Source organism: Zingiber officinale, chromosome 8A (assembly GCF_018446385.1).
Source record: "Zingiber officinale cultivar Zhangliang chromosome 8A, Zo_v1.1, whole genome shotgun sequence".
NCBI lineage: Eukaryota > Viridiplantae > Streptophyta > Magnoliopsida > Zingiberales > Zingiberaceae > Zingiber > Zingiber officinale.
In genome coordinates this window covers 56,173,024-56,189,115 of record NC_056000.1, presented here as the reverse complement: position 1 = coordinate 56,189,115, position 16,092 = coordinate 56,173,024, and the positions used below count along the sequence as shown (strand labels likewise).

Here is a 16,092-nt window from a genome sequence, read left to right as displayed (position 1 = left end):
TTTTTTGTTTTTATTGCTCTAAGATCATCTAATTACTAGCGATTGCTCTAAGATTCTTTGATAATTCTAGCCACTTTTTTTGCTCCTTATAGAAGATAATGATGATGACATTGAGATACATTGTGATCTGACATGCATCCAACCTACCAAAAGAGTTCAGTCGTTGATACATCAAGTAGTTAGTTCATGGAAAAATTTACATGCAGTCCCTATTGATAAATAAAATTTTGTATGTAGTTTCCATTGATAAAATTATTTGTTTCCACTCCCTAGTCAAATATATTTACCTAATTTCTCCTGGTATTTTTAGGTATAAAAAATTTAAAAATAAGTATAATTCCTCTTAAATTCAGTACATTAAACTAGAATATAGTATATTTTCTATCAAATTGAGTACTATTTTTTTCCACCTCAATTGAATGAAAAATATACTAGATTTTCTTTAAATGGTGCTGAATTTAGGAGGAATTATATACTCAATTCTAGTTTAAAATGCTGAATTTAACCAGAATTTAACTCGTTTTTAGACTATTTGTACCTAAAAAATATGAAAGACATTTTGATAGAAAATATACTTAGATTTTAGTATAAAGTGTTGACTTTAAGAAAAATTATACTCATTTTAGTATATTTTCTATTAAATTGAGCACGATTTTTTTTCTACCTCAATTGGATGGGAAATATACTATATTTTCTTTAAATGATACTCAATTGGATGGGAAAAATATTATATTTTCTTTAAATTGTGCTTAATTTATGAGAAATTATATTAAGTAGAAAAAAAGTCGTACTCAATTTAATAGAAAATATATTCAATTCTAGTGTAAAGTGCTTAGGGGTGTAATCAAGCCGAGCCGAGCCGAGCCGAACTCTTGGATGTTTGAGTTTGACTTGTTTATAATCGAGCCGAGCTCGAGCTTTATTTAACGAATATATTTATGGCCCACGAGCTTATTCGAGCTTTTATCGAGCCTAAACGAGCTTAATAAATATAAATTATAAATTTAAATATTCATTAAAAATTAAATTATATATTTTTAAAAAATTATAATATTCTTGTTAAAATTTATAATTTTATTCTAATAGATAAATTTAATATATTTGTCTATGTTTTTCATAAGTAAAGTGTAAAATCTATAAATTCAATATCAAAACTATTATTTTTTTATTTAAAAGTTGATTCATGAGCTTAACGAACATGTTCATGAGCTAACGAGCCGAATATTGTGAAGTTTGAGCTTGGTTTATTTAACGAACCTCATTAAATGAGGTCAAATGAGCTTTTATCGAATCGAGCTTCGAATAGCTCACGAGCAGCTTGACTCATTAAGTGCTGAATTTAAGAGGAATTATATTAATTTTTAGACATCTTGTATATAAAAAAAATCTAAGGGGCAATTAGGTAATAATATTTGCATGAGAGAGTTGAAGTAAATAAAACTTTACATGCAGGGAATGAAAATAATTTTTTTTTGTTATCGGAGACTGTATCCAAAGTTAAAATTATGATTGAGGATTTTTCTCTAATTCACTATTAATTTTCATCTTTTTTTTTATTTTATTTTTTTAATGGACACCATGTGTATATATATATATATATATATATATAATTATAATTATATTGTTTAATAGAGCTTGATTCTTTTATTGAAAAAGTGATATATAAAACTACTGTAAAATATTATCAGTTAAAAGTAATTTTCATGGTGCAGATTAGAAATTAATAACTATTTACACAATGTTTTTTAAGTTTTTCTTAAATTTCAATTAACATATTTGATTTTTTTGGGAATTCTCGAGAGGGCAAATTTTAACCCTCTGCATTTTAATAACTATTTGATCACTGTTCGGCTTACCTTCCCCTCCCAACCCTGATCGCGTCAATCACATCCCGTCGTCTCCCTCCGACCCACCTCCACCTCGCCTTCTTCACATAAGCGCGAGATACACGGAGAGGGAAGAGAGGAAGAGCGATAGACTGGCCCGTTCTCGTCTTCGCCCATGATACGACCTCCTTCCTCACGCTCGCACAGACCACAAATCCTGGAGCCATAGATCCCCATTATTCCCGTCGGGTTTCCGAGGCGACCATGTTACCCAAAGGATCCAACTTGCGTCTCCTTCTCCCTTCTCTATGGGAGATTGAGGTCGCCGCCGCGGCTGCGTTTCTCGTGATCGCATTGTATTCCCTGGCGGAGAGATTGTTCTCTGGTGGCCGTACTAGAAGGGAGAATGATCGGAACCCGCTGCTTTTGGCTGGCAGAGAATCCCTGATGCAGTTCGACGTTAAAAACATGGTTAGACGAATCAAGTCGGTCTTTATTGTTCGTGGTGATTTAGGAACATTCCAGTTTATGATTCGAGGAAAACTTTAAGGACGGGCTATTACGAACTACTACATTTCCTGCTTGGTTTTGTAGAGGTGTTACGTCCCGCATAGGGTCGATCTGTGAATTGCTGATGTTGTCTAGATGTGCGTGATCATAACAAAACAAATAATAAACATGCCAATAAGACACCTCTATCAGGAAATCATAACCGTCATCATTATCTGAAACACAATATCGTCTTAGTCCCACCATTTGGGGTTTGCCGTTTGCGTGGTAGATTTTATCCCTTTAGTGAAGTCTATTTATTGAGGGTTTTCTTGTTTTTCTTTTCCCCTCACATCTCTAACTTTAATCAATTCAACTTGTGTAACTATAGTTATTCTTTGAATGTATTCATGCCATCTTAACTTATTTTCAACTAATTGCTTTTGAATAATAATGTTCCTAATTTTAATTTTTTAGTATCTCCATGCATACATATCTTAACATTCTTATTTCTACTAAATTAACTTTTTGATCTACAAAATATTTTGGATGGCACCATTATCTTTTTTAAACTTTCCTTTATCCTAATGCACGCTACTTCAGAAGTTTCTCTTTATTTTAATCTAGATTCTTTCTCTTATTAATTTATCTTTATTAATGTCTCTGTGTTGGATAATAAATCTATGATAACTGATAATTCCTATGGAAATTTCATGTCCATCCATCTTAACTACTCTCTACTCTCTCTTGAAATTACATTTTATATTTTTAATTTTAATTCTACTTAAATTCAGTACTTTTTTAAAGTTTCTCTGTAATTCAACATTCATATTTTTTTTTCTTATTTAGACTCATTAATTACCATATTCTCTTCTTCAAATAATGTACGTAGAGAGTCTTAGTTTGAATGCAACAATTGAATTCATTACTCATGTAAAAAAGAAACTTAGAACTGACCTTTTATGTAAATGCACAATAATTGGAAAACCATTTGTTGCACTAACAATAGCTCAAAACCTATTAACTATAGTATCACATACATCCTTATTACATTCATAGAATTATTGGATATTTCTTTGTTCTCTAAACCCACCAGAATAATTGTTTATATACTCTATTATAAGTCTTTCCAAGTCAATTAAAAATCAAATACAATTCTTTGTTTTCTCTTTACTTCTATATTAATTGTTTCTGTATTGTAAGTTCCTTTCTGTTTTTTCTTTTTGTTTTCAAAAAATACACCAACTCTCTAACATCGAGCATAATGGACTCAAGATACAAGAAACTAGAGAAAAGAAAGTAAAAATAATAACATAAGGATAATCATGTCTATCAACCTAAGTGCATCACAACATTGGATCGAGTTTTTTATCATCCATCTTATCGTTTTCTATTTTTCTTATTTCTTCCTTCACTTTGTTGTTGGTTCACAAGACATTCCTCTCTTTGAGTTCATATCAGTTTGTTTGGAGTAAGTAGTAGGATATATATATATATATATATATATATTTATATATTTTGCATACCTGCTAATATAATCTTTTTTCTTTAACTTTTTCTTTGTTCTTTGTACTTTCTGTTTGGAACCTAATTATCATTTAGACTTTTGCTTACCTGTTTTTTACTTTTTCTTTGTTCTATGTACTTTCTGTTGACTTGTTATGAGGTACACGTTTGAGAACTGTAACAAAATGCCTGAAAGATTGCCTTTTTATATTTTCCCTCTCTAATTTTTCAGATAAATAATTAGTGTTTTGTCTGGCTCAGTTTTGTTATAATATTTATTAAATCATATTTCTCATTTGCTTGACCGCAGTTGTCCACTTATTTTGTAGATGAGCCAGATCAAAGTCGACTCACAAGGTATTTCTGCATCTGTTGTCAAGGTACTCTTTTCATGAATATCTTTAGTTTTTGAATGGAACTGGTGTAAATAATATTATGGAAGTTTGTGGAGATTAAGATCTATCTTGAAATCTAGAAAGGTCTGAATAATGTCATTTACTATCTTTTTTTTAATGTTTTTTCATGGTATTTTGGATCCTTATAATCAGGTGGAACTATTGGCTGCGAAAAACCTAATTGGTGCAAACTTGAATGGTACATCTGATCCTTATGCAATTATTATTTGTGGCGAACAAAAGCGGTTTAGGTGCGTCTCTGCTTTCTATTAGACTTTTTTCTGCTATAAATTTCTTAAGATTTTGGTAACCCACAGATGTAGAATTTCATCTGTTTCCATAGTATCTTGTGTAACAACCATACAAAAGAGAACATTGCTAAAAAGGTAGATCTGCTACCTTAGCGGTCCCCTTAGTGCCGGCCCCACGGATATGGAGGGAAGTTCATGCAGGTACACAGGCCATAGGCGCATGGCGGGGTAAACCCCAAGTCGTCAGTTCCTGAGAATCGACTCCTGGCCATTACGCCAGAGATACCATGCGCCCACCGTCTGCGCTACGCCCTGGGGGCAAGAAAACATTGCTAAAGCCAACATGATGCTTGGCTGTTATATATGAACCGAAGTTCAGAATTTGTAACTTTTACTTATCTTCTTATTGAGCTTTTTCATTCTTCTCTTATAAAGTTAACCTAAACTTTCAGTCATTTTTCTATCATAAATGCTCTTCATGTGGTTGCCACTAGGCCTGTGGATGCATTTACATCTGAGACTCTAGAGAAGATTGTGTCCAAATTTATTTCAAGCATCCTGTGGACATCACATGAATTTTTCTTGAATTTATTTTAACTTTCCTGATGCTTATTTCTTCAATGTTTTTTTTTGTGTGTAAGTTTGACTTTCCTCTTCAATATGTTTTCACCCACTATTGTCACGCACCTCTTTATTTCTTCAGTGTTTTTTGTTGTTGTTTTGATTTCTCCTCTTCAATCTGTTTTCATATGCTCATGGCATGCAGTTCTATGGTTCCTGGCACAAGAAATCCAATATGGGGGGAGGAATTCAATTTTTTTGTCGATACACTTCCGGTTCAGGTTATTTCTGGTGCCTAACTCCTTGAATACTTTTCATGTCAAGCAACACACGTGAATTCATGGACCATATTTCTCCTTATGAAAGTTTTTGTAGAATTTTTCCCACTTCATGATATGAGTTGTGTTACAACTTTGTAAGTTCATTTTATAGAACATGAAGTTGTTGAACTTCCTAAAGAAACAAATTACAAGTAGGGTTCCTATCTTTTTGACTGCATGTACCATTGCATCACAATACATGCACTCTATGCTTATGTATATTCTGGATCAGTAATAATGTTGGTAATTATACTTACCAAGTTGGAAAGCTTCATCTGACATAATAATGAAAACATGAACAATATTATATCCAGTTTTGAGGCACTAAATTATGGAAGACTTCCATTGGTCTTTTACTTTTTATAACCAAGCATGCTTTGACTTTTTGACTCCATTTGTACCCTTTAGTATGATAATTGATACTTGGATCTAACTGAGTATTTCTTTATTTCATCACAATTGATCCTAATGTATTTCTTAATGTGTTTCTTTGAAGGTGATAACATCAGATATTAGTAGTCACAATATCTCATTATTTTGTTTAGCTACAATGGAGAAATTGCAGTTTACCCAATGTTATTGCTCACATGCATAGCCAATTTCAGTTTTATAATTAAGAAAAGTTTATTCTTTGGCTCCTGCAGATTAATGTAACCGTATATGACTGGGATATAATATGGAAAAGTACAATTCTTGGATCTGTCACTGTTCCAGTTGAAATTGAAGCTCAGAATGGATCAACCTGGTACACACTAGATAGCACATCGGGTCAGGTAATAGTTCAATTTTTATCAAGTGTTGACTTCTCTGTTAAGTATTTAATATCTTCAACTGGAAATATTGCCTCTACAGGTCTGCCTTCGTATTAAAAGTACAAAGCTTCCAGGAAGCTCCTCCAGGTTATTGTTTTTTTTTCAATCTGACTTTGTTATTATTTTCGTTGCTCCTCCAGAATGACTTCGGAAGCATTTCATCATGAATTTATTGGATCTAAGATATTATATCTTAAGGGTCTCAATTTTTTGAACCAAATCAGCTTAACCCCCATGCAATTCAGTACTTGGATATACCTTATGGTTAATCACTAGTCAGCACTTTTGGCTTTTTCATGGATTTAATTTTTTTAAAATAGCTAATTTAGTGCAAAATATTAGTTTTTCTAGATAAACCTGGCCAACTATTAAGTCTGAGTTCATGCCAAATCTTATGTCTAAATTTATGTCAAAATGTATGCCTGAACTTGTGCATGGAAACTCCAACTCTATTATTGAGAATTGTGAATGTAAGACTTGATAAAGCATATTTGAGGAAGAAGATAAATGTTCCTAAATTAATGTAAGTTGAAGAATCAAACCTAGATCTTAAGAATAAGTTTGATGTCAAGAATTCATTTTGCATGGAGAAGTGGAGGATGAAATTTATATGGTCCATCAAGATATGGAAATAATTTGGATGCTCATACTAAATTGAAGAAAATCTTATATCGATTTAAGCAATCACATGGGCATAGTTTGATAACTTTGTAGGGGATATGAATGCCATGGGATATAAACAATGGTAAGGGTTCACACATTATTTACTAAACTTTCTTTTTCAAGGGGAGCCATAATGCTGTTAGTGCATATTGATAATATTTAAGTTAGTGTTTGGAAAAGGAGTTTTAAATTAAAGTATTAGAAAGATTGAAATATTTTTTGTTTTACTGATCACCTTAACTCACTATGTATTATAGTATTTCCAAGGAACATTAGGAAATGGATAATCTGTCAATGGAGGTTTGATGCAGAATTCCGTGCAATAACTTAAGGTGTGAGTGAAATACTTGGTTAAAGATATCTTAGAAGACTTGAAGATTATAGTTTTACTCTCATTGGAATTGGAAGTTAACATTCTTGGACATTATATTTTGAGTCTCATTGTAAACTCCTTTTCTTCATTCTTGCGTTTAAGTTGTAAACACTCCAAAGAACTTGTATGAGATTTCTCCACCTCTAGAAGTTGTTCTAGAAGGAGAAAGCGTAGTGGTATTCGATCGTGGAGTAGGTACGAAGGTCCAAATCATGTTAAATCCATGCATTAACTTTGTGTGCTAGCTTGTTTGCCCTTATGTTTTTATTTTCTTTGCATTTGCTTTGAAAGAATCATTAAGTTGTAATTTGAATGGCATTTGCTATTCACCCCTTCTAGCTATTCTGGTCATCTCTCTAATCGTCTTAACTAATAGTATCTGAGTCAACTGGCACAAATTGCAGTTGACTTGGAAAGACACTTGCATTCCATGATCAAAGCAGAATAACTGGTTGGAGTGAAGCTTATCCAAGGCCATTTCAAATACTATAAATAGAGGAGCAAAGAAAGTTCATCCAACAACAATTGTATAACATGAAAACTCTTTTTTATATTGTTTTTATTTTGAATTTAAGGTTTTTACCTATTTTTACAAAAAAAATCTTGTGCTTATTATTTTTTACTTAATGGTAAAGGTTTTTTGTAAGAGGATACTCCATCTTCAGAAGGAGAACATATAGTATTTTTGTGTAGTTTGACTCACATTATAAGTCCATAGGTAGTCGACCAAGAACCTAGGATCTGAACCACATTAAAAAAACTAAATCATTTATGCTTTCGTTACTATTATTTTATTCTTTGTTGTTTAATGAACTCATAATTATTTTTTTTTTTCACTTGAGTTCTATAATTGCATTTTTTTAGATTTTAACTATTCACTCCTTTTGTCACTGTAAACAATCTTATATATTGGTTATCCCATACCATCCTTCACCAATCACCTTTCATAAACCAAAGCATCATGACTCAACTCCGTTGAGCCATGAGCTTCACGAGCTCTATGTGCAACTTGCCAAGTTCCTACAAATTGGATGTAGATATCATAAACCTAATTTAAACATTTTGCCAAAAATATCAAAACACCGTCAATTCTCAAGACAATGTGTTGAACTCAACTATTTTTAAGCATTGTTGCACTTTAGACCACTTTAGGACCATTATTGCACCAACAATTTATGCTCCACAATCACTTTAAGTGGTTAAAAACTACAAAAATAAATATGTAAATTAGAACCAACACGAACAACTCCTTAACCTAGCCCCTTTCAACTCGAGATTCCACCTCGAGTGAGTTTGGATTTTTCTAAAGGTTGAGAATTACTAACTTAAACCTACATTCTCCTTTTTGAGACAATTAAGTTTATATAACAAGAAATACATGCTATTTGATTACAAGGTAGAAAAATATAGCATGACCATTACAACATTTATCAATTAATCATAATCATGATAATTCAAATCAAGTGTAACATGCTATCTGACAGTGAAAACACTATTTAAAATTTTGACTCGTATCGAAGTTTCAGTCTATGACTGGAACAATATGATTTTGGTATCGTATTGTGCCATGCTGATATGATTTCGTTATTTTTTAAATAAAATATATTCACTAAAAATAAAAAATTCAATCCAAATATTTTAAAATAAAAAAAATTTAAAATAATTTTTTAAAAAAGAAAACAATACACGATAACGACACCTTATATCGTAAATAAATAAAATTTTTATTATATATTTCTAAAATTAAATAATTAATACCCACGATTATGGTATGTTGCCCCCGGCGCCGTGAGAGGGGGGGCACCCTCTATTGCCACGTCGGCTGCTCCCTTAAGAGCGCAGTGGAGTTGCGTATGGGAGGGGCGCATCATAAAGTCCTATATATATATATATATATATATAAAGTTAATGGGCTGGGATAGTTTTATTAGGGTTTAAGTAAGCCTATTTAGAGATTCCTATTATAGCTTGGAGTTGATTGAAATTATTAACATAAGTTTAATTAAAACTTAAGTTATTTTTTTGCTTCATCGCCGCCAACAATTGCAGGGATTGTGCGACGCCTCCGGCGGCCGGGGCTAGTGCAACGCTCCGTGATGGCGGCTCCCGCAACGCCTCTGTGGCAGCCTCTAGGCCTCGTGCCAATTAAACCGTGAAAATAAATCTATACATGCTGTGACAACATAACAAATAATATTAAATTAATAATTTTCAAAGGAGTTAAAAATATTGAAAGTTTCTCAAAATTAGAAGTGTGGACTCTTTGCTGTAATTTTTCAAAGGAGTTAAAAATATTGAAAGTTTCTCAAAATTAGAATTGTGGACTCTTTGTTGTAATTCCGCTTGACTTGTTCTAGACTAATTTTGGAAATTCACTTGAAAGTGTAGAAAAATTTATTTGTTCCAATGAAAATTAGTCGAGAAAAATAATTTGTTTTAGAATAAACACTATAATTATTAATTCAAAAAAGTTAAAATGTTTGACATGCTACTTAAAGTAAAATATTGGTTATTTAATATCTTTCCCTATACTAAATGATTTAACAATAGATGAATTATCAATTAGAATATGTTTAAACAGTTATAGACAATTTTACATGTAGACATTTCAAAAGGCAAGACAATCAATCATGTATCAACATAGCATATCTAAATCTATTTCATGCAATTATAATTATTTTAAAAATATTACTTAACATGAAAATAGACCTTATTAATATACTAACTGGATTAGTTAAATACTAAATATCAAGAGTTCCTTCTCGATAGTGATTTGGTTAAGAAAATGTATTTGAAGAGATCCTTTTGGTTTGTTGTTGAAAAGGGGTGGGGAGGCAGGTGGCAGCAGCAGCCTCATGTATAAAATGAAGAAATTTTTTGTATAAGTTGAAGCAATCCTCTAGCGCATGGTTTCATGAATCAGTTCTAAGATGATCAGAAGTTTATTTGATCGTTTAGTGCTCATGTTGCCTCGTATATATATATATATGATATCCTGCGCGACGCGCACAGTACGCGACTGTGCGCGTCGCGCAGGATATCAACTTTGCTTTATTTTTTGTTTCTTTTTAATTATTTTTTTAAAATTTGAATTTAAGAAATAATTAAAATATTTTTTAAAGATTTTATTTCTAGGGTTGATGTTTTCCAATTTGGTTATAATTTGTAAGCTATTTTTTTTTAAAGATTTTATCTCTAGGGTTTAGGCTTCCCAATTGGATTATAGTATTTAGTAAAAAAAAAAATTAAAAATAAAATAAATTTAAGTATTTACAAAGTATTGTAATATATTTAGGGGATATATTCATGAATTAGGGATTTATATATGGAAATATTATTTTTTTAAAATTTAAAATTTAAAAAAATAATAGATATCGTCTGTTATTTTTTATTATTATTTTTTAAATTTTTAATTTAAAAATAATTAAAATATTTTTTTTATAGATTTTATTTTTAGGGTTCATGTTTCCCAATTGGGTTATATTTTCAAGTTATTTTTTTTTTAAAGATTTTATCTCTAGGGTTCAGGCTTCCCAATTAGATTATAGTGTTTAGTAAAAAGAAAAATTAAAAATGAAATAAATTTAAGTATTTATGGAGTATTATAATGTGTTTAGGGGATATATTTATGTATTAGAGATTTATATAAAGAAATAATGATTTTTTTTTTAATTCAAAATCTATAAAAAATAAAAAAAAAGTGTGATAGGCTGCGCGCGCACAGTCGCGTACTGTGCGGCGCGCAACATATCACGATTATATATATATTATTGTTTATGATCAGTGATGTTTTTGTATGATTCATAAGGTTGTAAATATATTTTTATCAACAATTTTTAACTAAGGATCTAGGTGTTCTAACTTAACTTTATCAGGAGGATGATTGCCCATTTAAACGGATATATTTAGATGCCAATTAAAAGATATGCTAATTATGCTCACAGAGGCTTAGATGCTAGGAATATAGTTAATAAATTCTAATGTCAGATTAATTCTTTGGCAAGGGAGTACTTATCTAATCTAAATATAAAAGATTTGTTGAAAAATGTGAAATAATTTATATTCACCAAACTTGATATAAGGTAAAAAAAAATCTCAAGCCGAGCTGGCTTTCAATGCCCTGCCAGCTTGAGATGTACTGCTTGTGTTGAGTGTTGGTTTTTGAACATGTGTCGAACACTACAAGAGGTGGACAAGGGTGAAGGAGTGGAGAAGGGGGACTGTTGGGGAAGCATAGGATGTCATATGTGATATGTCTAATACCAAACATGAAATGAGTGCATGTTTGTTCTTTGTTCCTGCTTGAGGAGGACTCAGGCTGACCTTGTGTTGCTGGAAGAAGACTTGCATGCTTTAGTGGAAGCCTTTGCTGCACTGCCTTCATTGCTGAAGGTTTTACTTGTGCTGTTTGATGTTTTTGTATGTTGTGTTGCTCGACAAAAATATGCTGCTTGTAGAAGAATCAACCCGACCCTAGGTTACCAACCTCTTCTTTCGAGGGAGACTCACACTCATGGAAGACTCTTGCCAAGCTTGTAGAAGGTTTACGAAAGGGTTTTGTTGGTCTTGGACTATTTCTCTAGCCAATCGCAAGGTTGATTGCTAAAGTAGAATAGAAGCTTATGGCTCTAGCTAACAACCCCATATTATTTTTACCTTATTTAATTAGTTGATGGAATTGTGTAATATTCCTATTGAGTTGATGAAACTATATTATGATAGTGATAATAAACTTTTGTTCAATACTCATCAACAAGTGCAAAATATTTCATTCCACCTACGAACTGATTCACAAGACAACTAGAGACAAACAAAATTTGCCAGCAACTTTTTTGACGAAAGTGATTTGTTGCACCAGTGAGGGATTTGAGGCTTTCGCGATGCTCTCAAAGGCTTCCCATGAGTTTCCAGAACTCTCTCGAAGATAGTGACATGGCGCGAGGTGCATTTGAGGCTTTCGGTACTTCTCAAAAGATGGTGACACGAGGTTTCAGTGAGAGGTTGGTGATGCTTCTTTGAGTCTTTTGTGAGTGACAGTGAGAGGCATTTGAGGATAGTGACTTTTCTGAAGTGATGTTGTGACACATCTAGGATTATGACTCTTCCCTGGTTCCTCAACTCTTTGAAGACAATGACTATTCTCAGTTTCTGCAACTCGTCTACTACTATTCCATATTCTTATTCTCCTCTTCTCGGTGCCCTTTGTCATGGCACTGACATTATGTTATCCAGACCGGGGATTGAACCTCAGAAAGAGATTTCAAACCTAGGATATTGGTAAAGTGAGTAACTTAGATCAACCCTAATAATTTCTATAATTTCTCCCCCATCACAAAAATTTCACTTGAATCTTAAAACTGACGTAATGCAGTTTTGTCAGCAGAAATGGACCTTGACCCATGTAGTAATAGGCACCGCATCCATTATGAAGTTAGACATTTGATGCTAACTTATGAATTATAACTGTAGGTTTATGAAATTTCAGTATATGTTGAAGGAAGAATGATCTTAAAATTTTCTCAAGTTTATGTGAAAAATCTTTTTTCTTCCAAAAATGTGGTTCAGAGCTTTGAATGGCTATGCTGGAGTGGATGCTCGGAGAAGGTTTTCTCTGGATAGACCAGGCCCTACCTTAGTCCATCAGAAACCAGGGTCTCTTCAGACAATTTTTGATCTTCCACTGGACGAGGTAAACTTCCATATAATCAAATTTTATCAATAACTTGTTATTAGTTCATTTTATGCTTTAGAGGCTAGTAGAAGCCATGTCATCATATAATGTTTGTTTGACTCAGGTTGTTGACCACAGCTATTCCTGTGCTCTTGAAAGATCCTTTTTATACCATGGACGCATGTATGTGTCTGCTTGGCACATTTGCTTCCACTCCAATGTATTTTCTAAAGAAATGAAGGTTAGCTCGAACCTTTTATATTGGTTCCTTTTTTTTTGTGCACTGTATCAGTAAATGATTCTCTCTGTCCAAGAGGTTTATTACCTGGTCATTGGAGAAGATGCTCACCTGATCTTAGGACCAGCTTTCTTATTGTTGATTTCTTCTTGTTGATTACTTCTACTTGTGTTAATTTTTCATTGTTTCCAGTCATTATGGAAAATGCTCAATGGATCTTATAGGTGCCACATTTCTTAATATTGATTTTTTCATAATTGATTACTTCTACTTGTTATTTTTGCATCATTACCTGATCATTATGGAAGATGCTCAACTGATTTGATATGTGGCAATTTTTTTTAATGTTAATTTCTTTATAGTTGATTATTTTTACTTATTCATAATTCCTCAATTATAATTTTTTTTTGGGATAAGTAATGTACAGCTATTTAGGATGTCATAGATCTAAATGCATGCGTTGGGATTTTAATGAGCATCCGATTAAGATTTGACACTTTGCTCTCAAAATTACATTTATTTCTAGTCTGCCATATGAGATACGCCATATATGACGTAGCCAACACCCTTGCCTTAGTGACCATACCATTGCCTCTAAATTCTTGCTTGAAGACTCTTAGCATTCTCCTCGCACACTTGAAGATCCTCTCAATGTCTAACTGTCCCTTACCAAAGAAACTTCTATTTCGATCCCTCCATACAAAATGAATCATATATGATAAGGCAAGATGGCGAGCCTTTGTCAACATCATGCTCTCACGGTAATGCATTCCGCAGACCGTCAACATCCGTCGGTAGGTGGACATATCCGGTCGCATATGGAGTCATTCTCTGAGGGCATGTCTCACTACATATGGGGAAGGCAGTATTTGATCTGCAGTCACCTATGAGTGAGCAGGTAGAGAACAAAGCTATGGTTGGGCTGATGCTAGGAGCCCATGTGCCCTATGGTCTGAAGAAATCATATGCCCACGAAGTGTCGCGCTAGTCCTCCACTTACTAGGAGTAAGTAAAGAAGCAACCTGCTGTGCCTCATCTGGCTAGATATTAAGAGCTAGAGTTCAAAATATAACCTACAACTGTTGAAAACATTCATAAAAATATCAAAATGCAGCCACTAGGCTAGTAGGGGATCTGGATCACATCATTTTAGGCAGATCAGAGGTTCAGCTTGCTTCTGCGTCTCCCTCGCCCATTAAATGGACCATAGAAGCAGGATTTTTACCAAATCCTTAAAACTCTAAAATTCAATCCCAAATTGCCCCATTGTCTCGGAGCAGCAACATTCCTATGTTTCTCCTCTTCTTCCTTTGAACTGATTGAAGCAATCTACTAAGAAAAAACATTCAATTTTTCTTGAACTTCAAGTTCTAGGAATTGGTTGGTAAGATTCCAAAAAGGTTCTAATGGATAGAATAATAGTTGTTAGCAAAATGGTATTACAGTGTGCCAAGAAACTATTGCTTAAATTATTAGGGTTCTTGTTGGTGAAAGTTGGATTTGATTGAAATAGGAATCTGAGGTCCAACATTAGCAAGGAGAGTCTGTGAGATTGGGGGAAGCATTGTTGTCATCAACATTATTGTCTATTGAATGGAGTATGATGATCTAGCATAGGCTTACTGTGCATCTTTAGATCAATGGATGTAAGTGGCAATGTTTTCTTGGGGGAGGCGGTGTGGGTGGTAAGAGTGCATCGCTAGACAAGGGCAAGGGCTGGTGAGACTTGACAATGTCTAGATAAATCAATTCTAGATCAATACCATGAACTCATTCAGCTTGGCATGTAAAATTTTCATGGTGATGAAGTCAATGATGCGTGACATGGCAGATAGTAGAGACAAATTTTGTTGCTCCATCATGGAGTGGCAGGGTGGGAAATTTGGTTAAGGTATTTAGGATTTATTTTTTATTTTAAATTTTTTAAATTATTTAAACTTGTTGAGTTAGTAGGTGATATGGGTGACTAGGGTGAGTTGGCATTATGCCAAATCCACACCATGTCAATCACTTAACATAGGATGTACTAAAGTTTAAAGGATTTAGTAGATTTGTTTCTGATTTAAAATATTGTGATAGATTTTATTTTTTTAAACAAAGTGATAGATTTGAAAATCCGTACTAAGTTCATGATAGATTTATTGCTTAACCCTTTATTTTTAAAATCTCTAACTTTCATTTCATTTAATTCTATTTTTATTGCATTACCTATCTAATAAGCCTTTATTTTTTGAAATCTTCAATTTTATTTCATTTCATTTTATTTATACGGACATGTACTTAGACAACCAATAAATGCTCCAGTTAGGCGATGTGAAACTATGATAAACATGCATATCAAATGAGGAAGAGGAAGATCAAAAAAGACTTGGTTAGCAACAATAAAACAAGATAAAATTTATTTAAATATAGATGATGATATAATAGGAGATAGAGCTCAATGGCGTAAAAGGATTTATACAGTCGACCCCACCTAGTGGGAAAAGGCTTGGTTGTTGTTGTTTGTTGTTGTTCATTTTATTTATTTTGATTGCATGATGTTTCTAATAATTTAAAGTGAATATTATGATTTTCAACTTAATACTTCTTATCCAATTTTTCATTTAGATGCAACCTAGCACCCACTCCTATCCAATTTTGTTTGATTATACCTTAACCATGTCAAACTGATCCAGGAAGTGTTTGGATATTTTCAAATTCAAGAAGGAGCTAGGATAATGTTGAACCTCCATCTCAATGTAACATAACAGTTGCATCGTTCTTTCATACATTATATGTAAATTTTCAAATTCAATTTCGTTTAGTTAGGCCTTAACAATGCCAAACTAAATGTATTCTAGGAAGTAATTGGATGATTTCAAATTCAATATAGAGTTAGGATGTGGTTGAACTTCCATCTCAATCTAACAGAACGGTTGCATTAGGTGTGATACTTTTATATTATATGTAATTTTTCTCTTTCTTGGCAGTTTTTTTTGTTGGAATCT

General features: G+C 32.7%; 1 protein-coding gene across 6 annotated transcripts in view; it reads left to right on the top strand.

Annotated features, from left to right (window-relative positions):
* Positions 1-1,847: 1,847 nt before the first annotated feature.
* LOC122009150 (BAG-associated GRAM protein 1-like) overlaps positions 1,848-16,092 on the top strand; it is a 37,046-nt gene continuing 22,801 nt past the window's right edge. For 2 of the 6 annotated variants that reach the window (XR_006119479.1, XM_042565176.1), the window contains exons 1-8: positions 1,849-2,297; positions 4,151-4,201; positions 4,370-4,467; positions 5,234-5,309; positions 5,993-6,121; positions 6,201-6,247; positions 12,762-12,885; positions 12,992-13,108. Coding sequence is in view for 5 of the 6 variants with exons in the window: in XM_042565176.1 (XP_042421110.1) it covers positions 2,091-2,297; positions 4,151-4,201; positions 4,370-4,467; positions 5,234-5,309; positions 5,993-6,121; positions 6,201-6,247; positions 12,762-12,885; positions 12,992-13,108 (849 nt within the window). In the remaining variant the exon portion in view is untranslated. Of the gene's footprint in view, positions 2,298-4,131; positions 4,202-4,369; positions 4,468-5,233; positions 5,310-5,992; positions 6,122-6,200; positions 6,248-12,761; positions 12,886-12,991; positions 13,109-16,092 lie in introns of all 6 variants that reach the window. The other 4 variants (XM_042565177.1, XM_042565178.1, XM_042565179.1 and 1 more) reach the window with 4 other exon arrangements.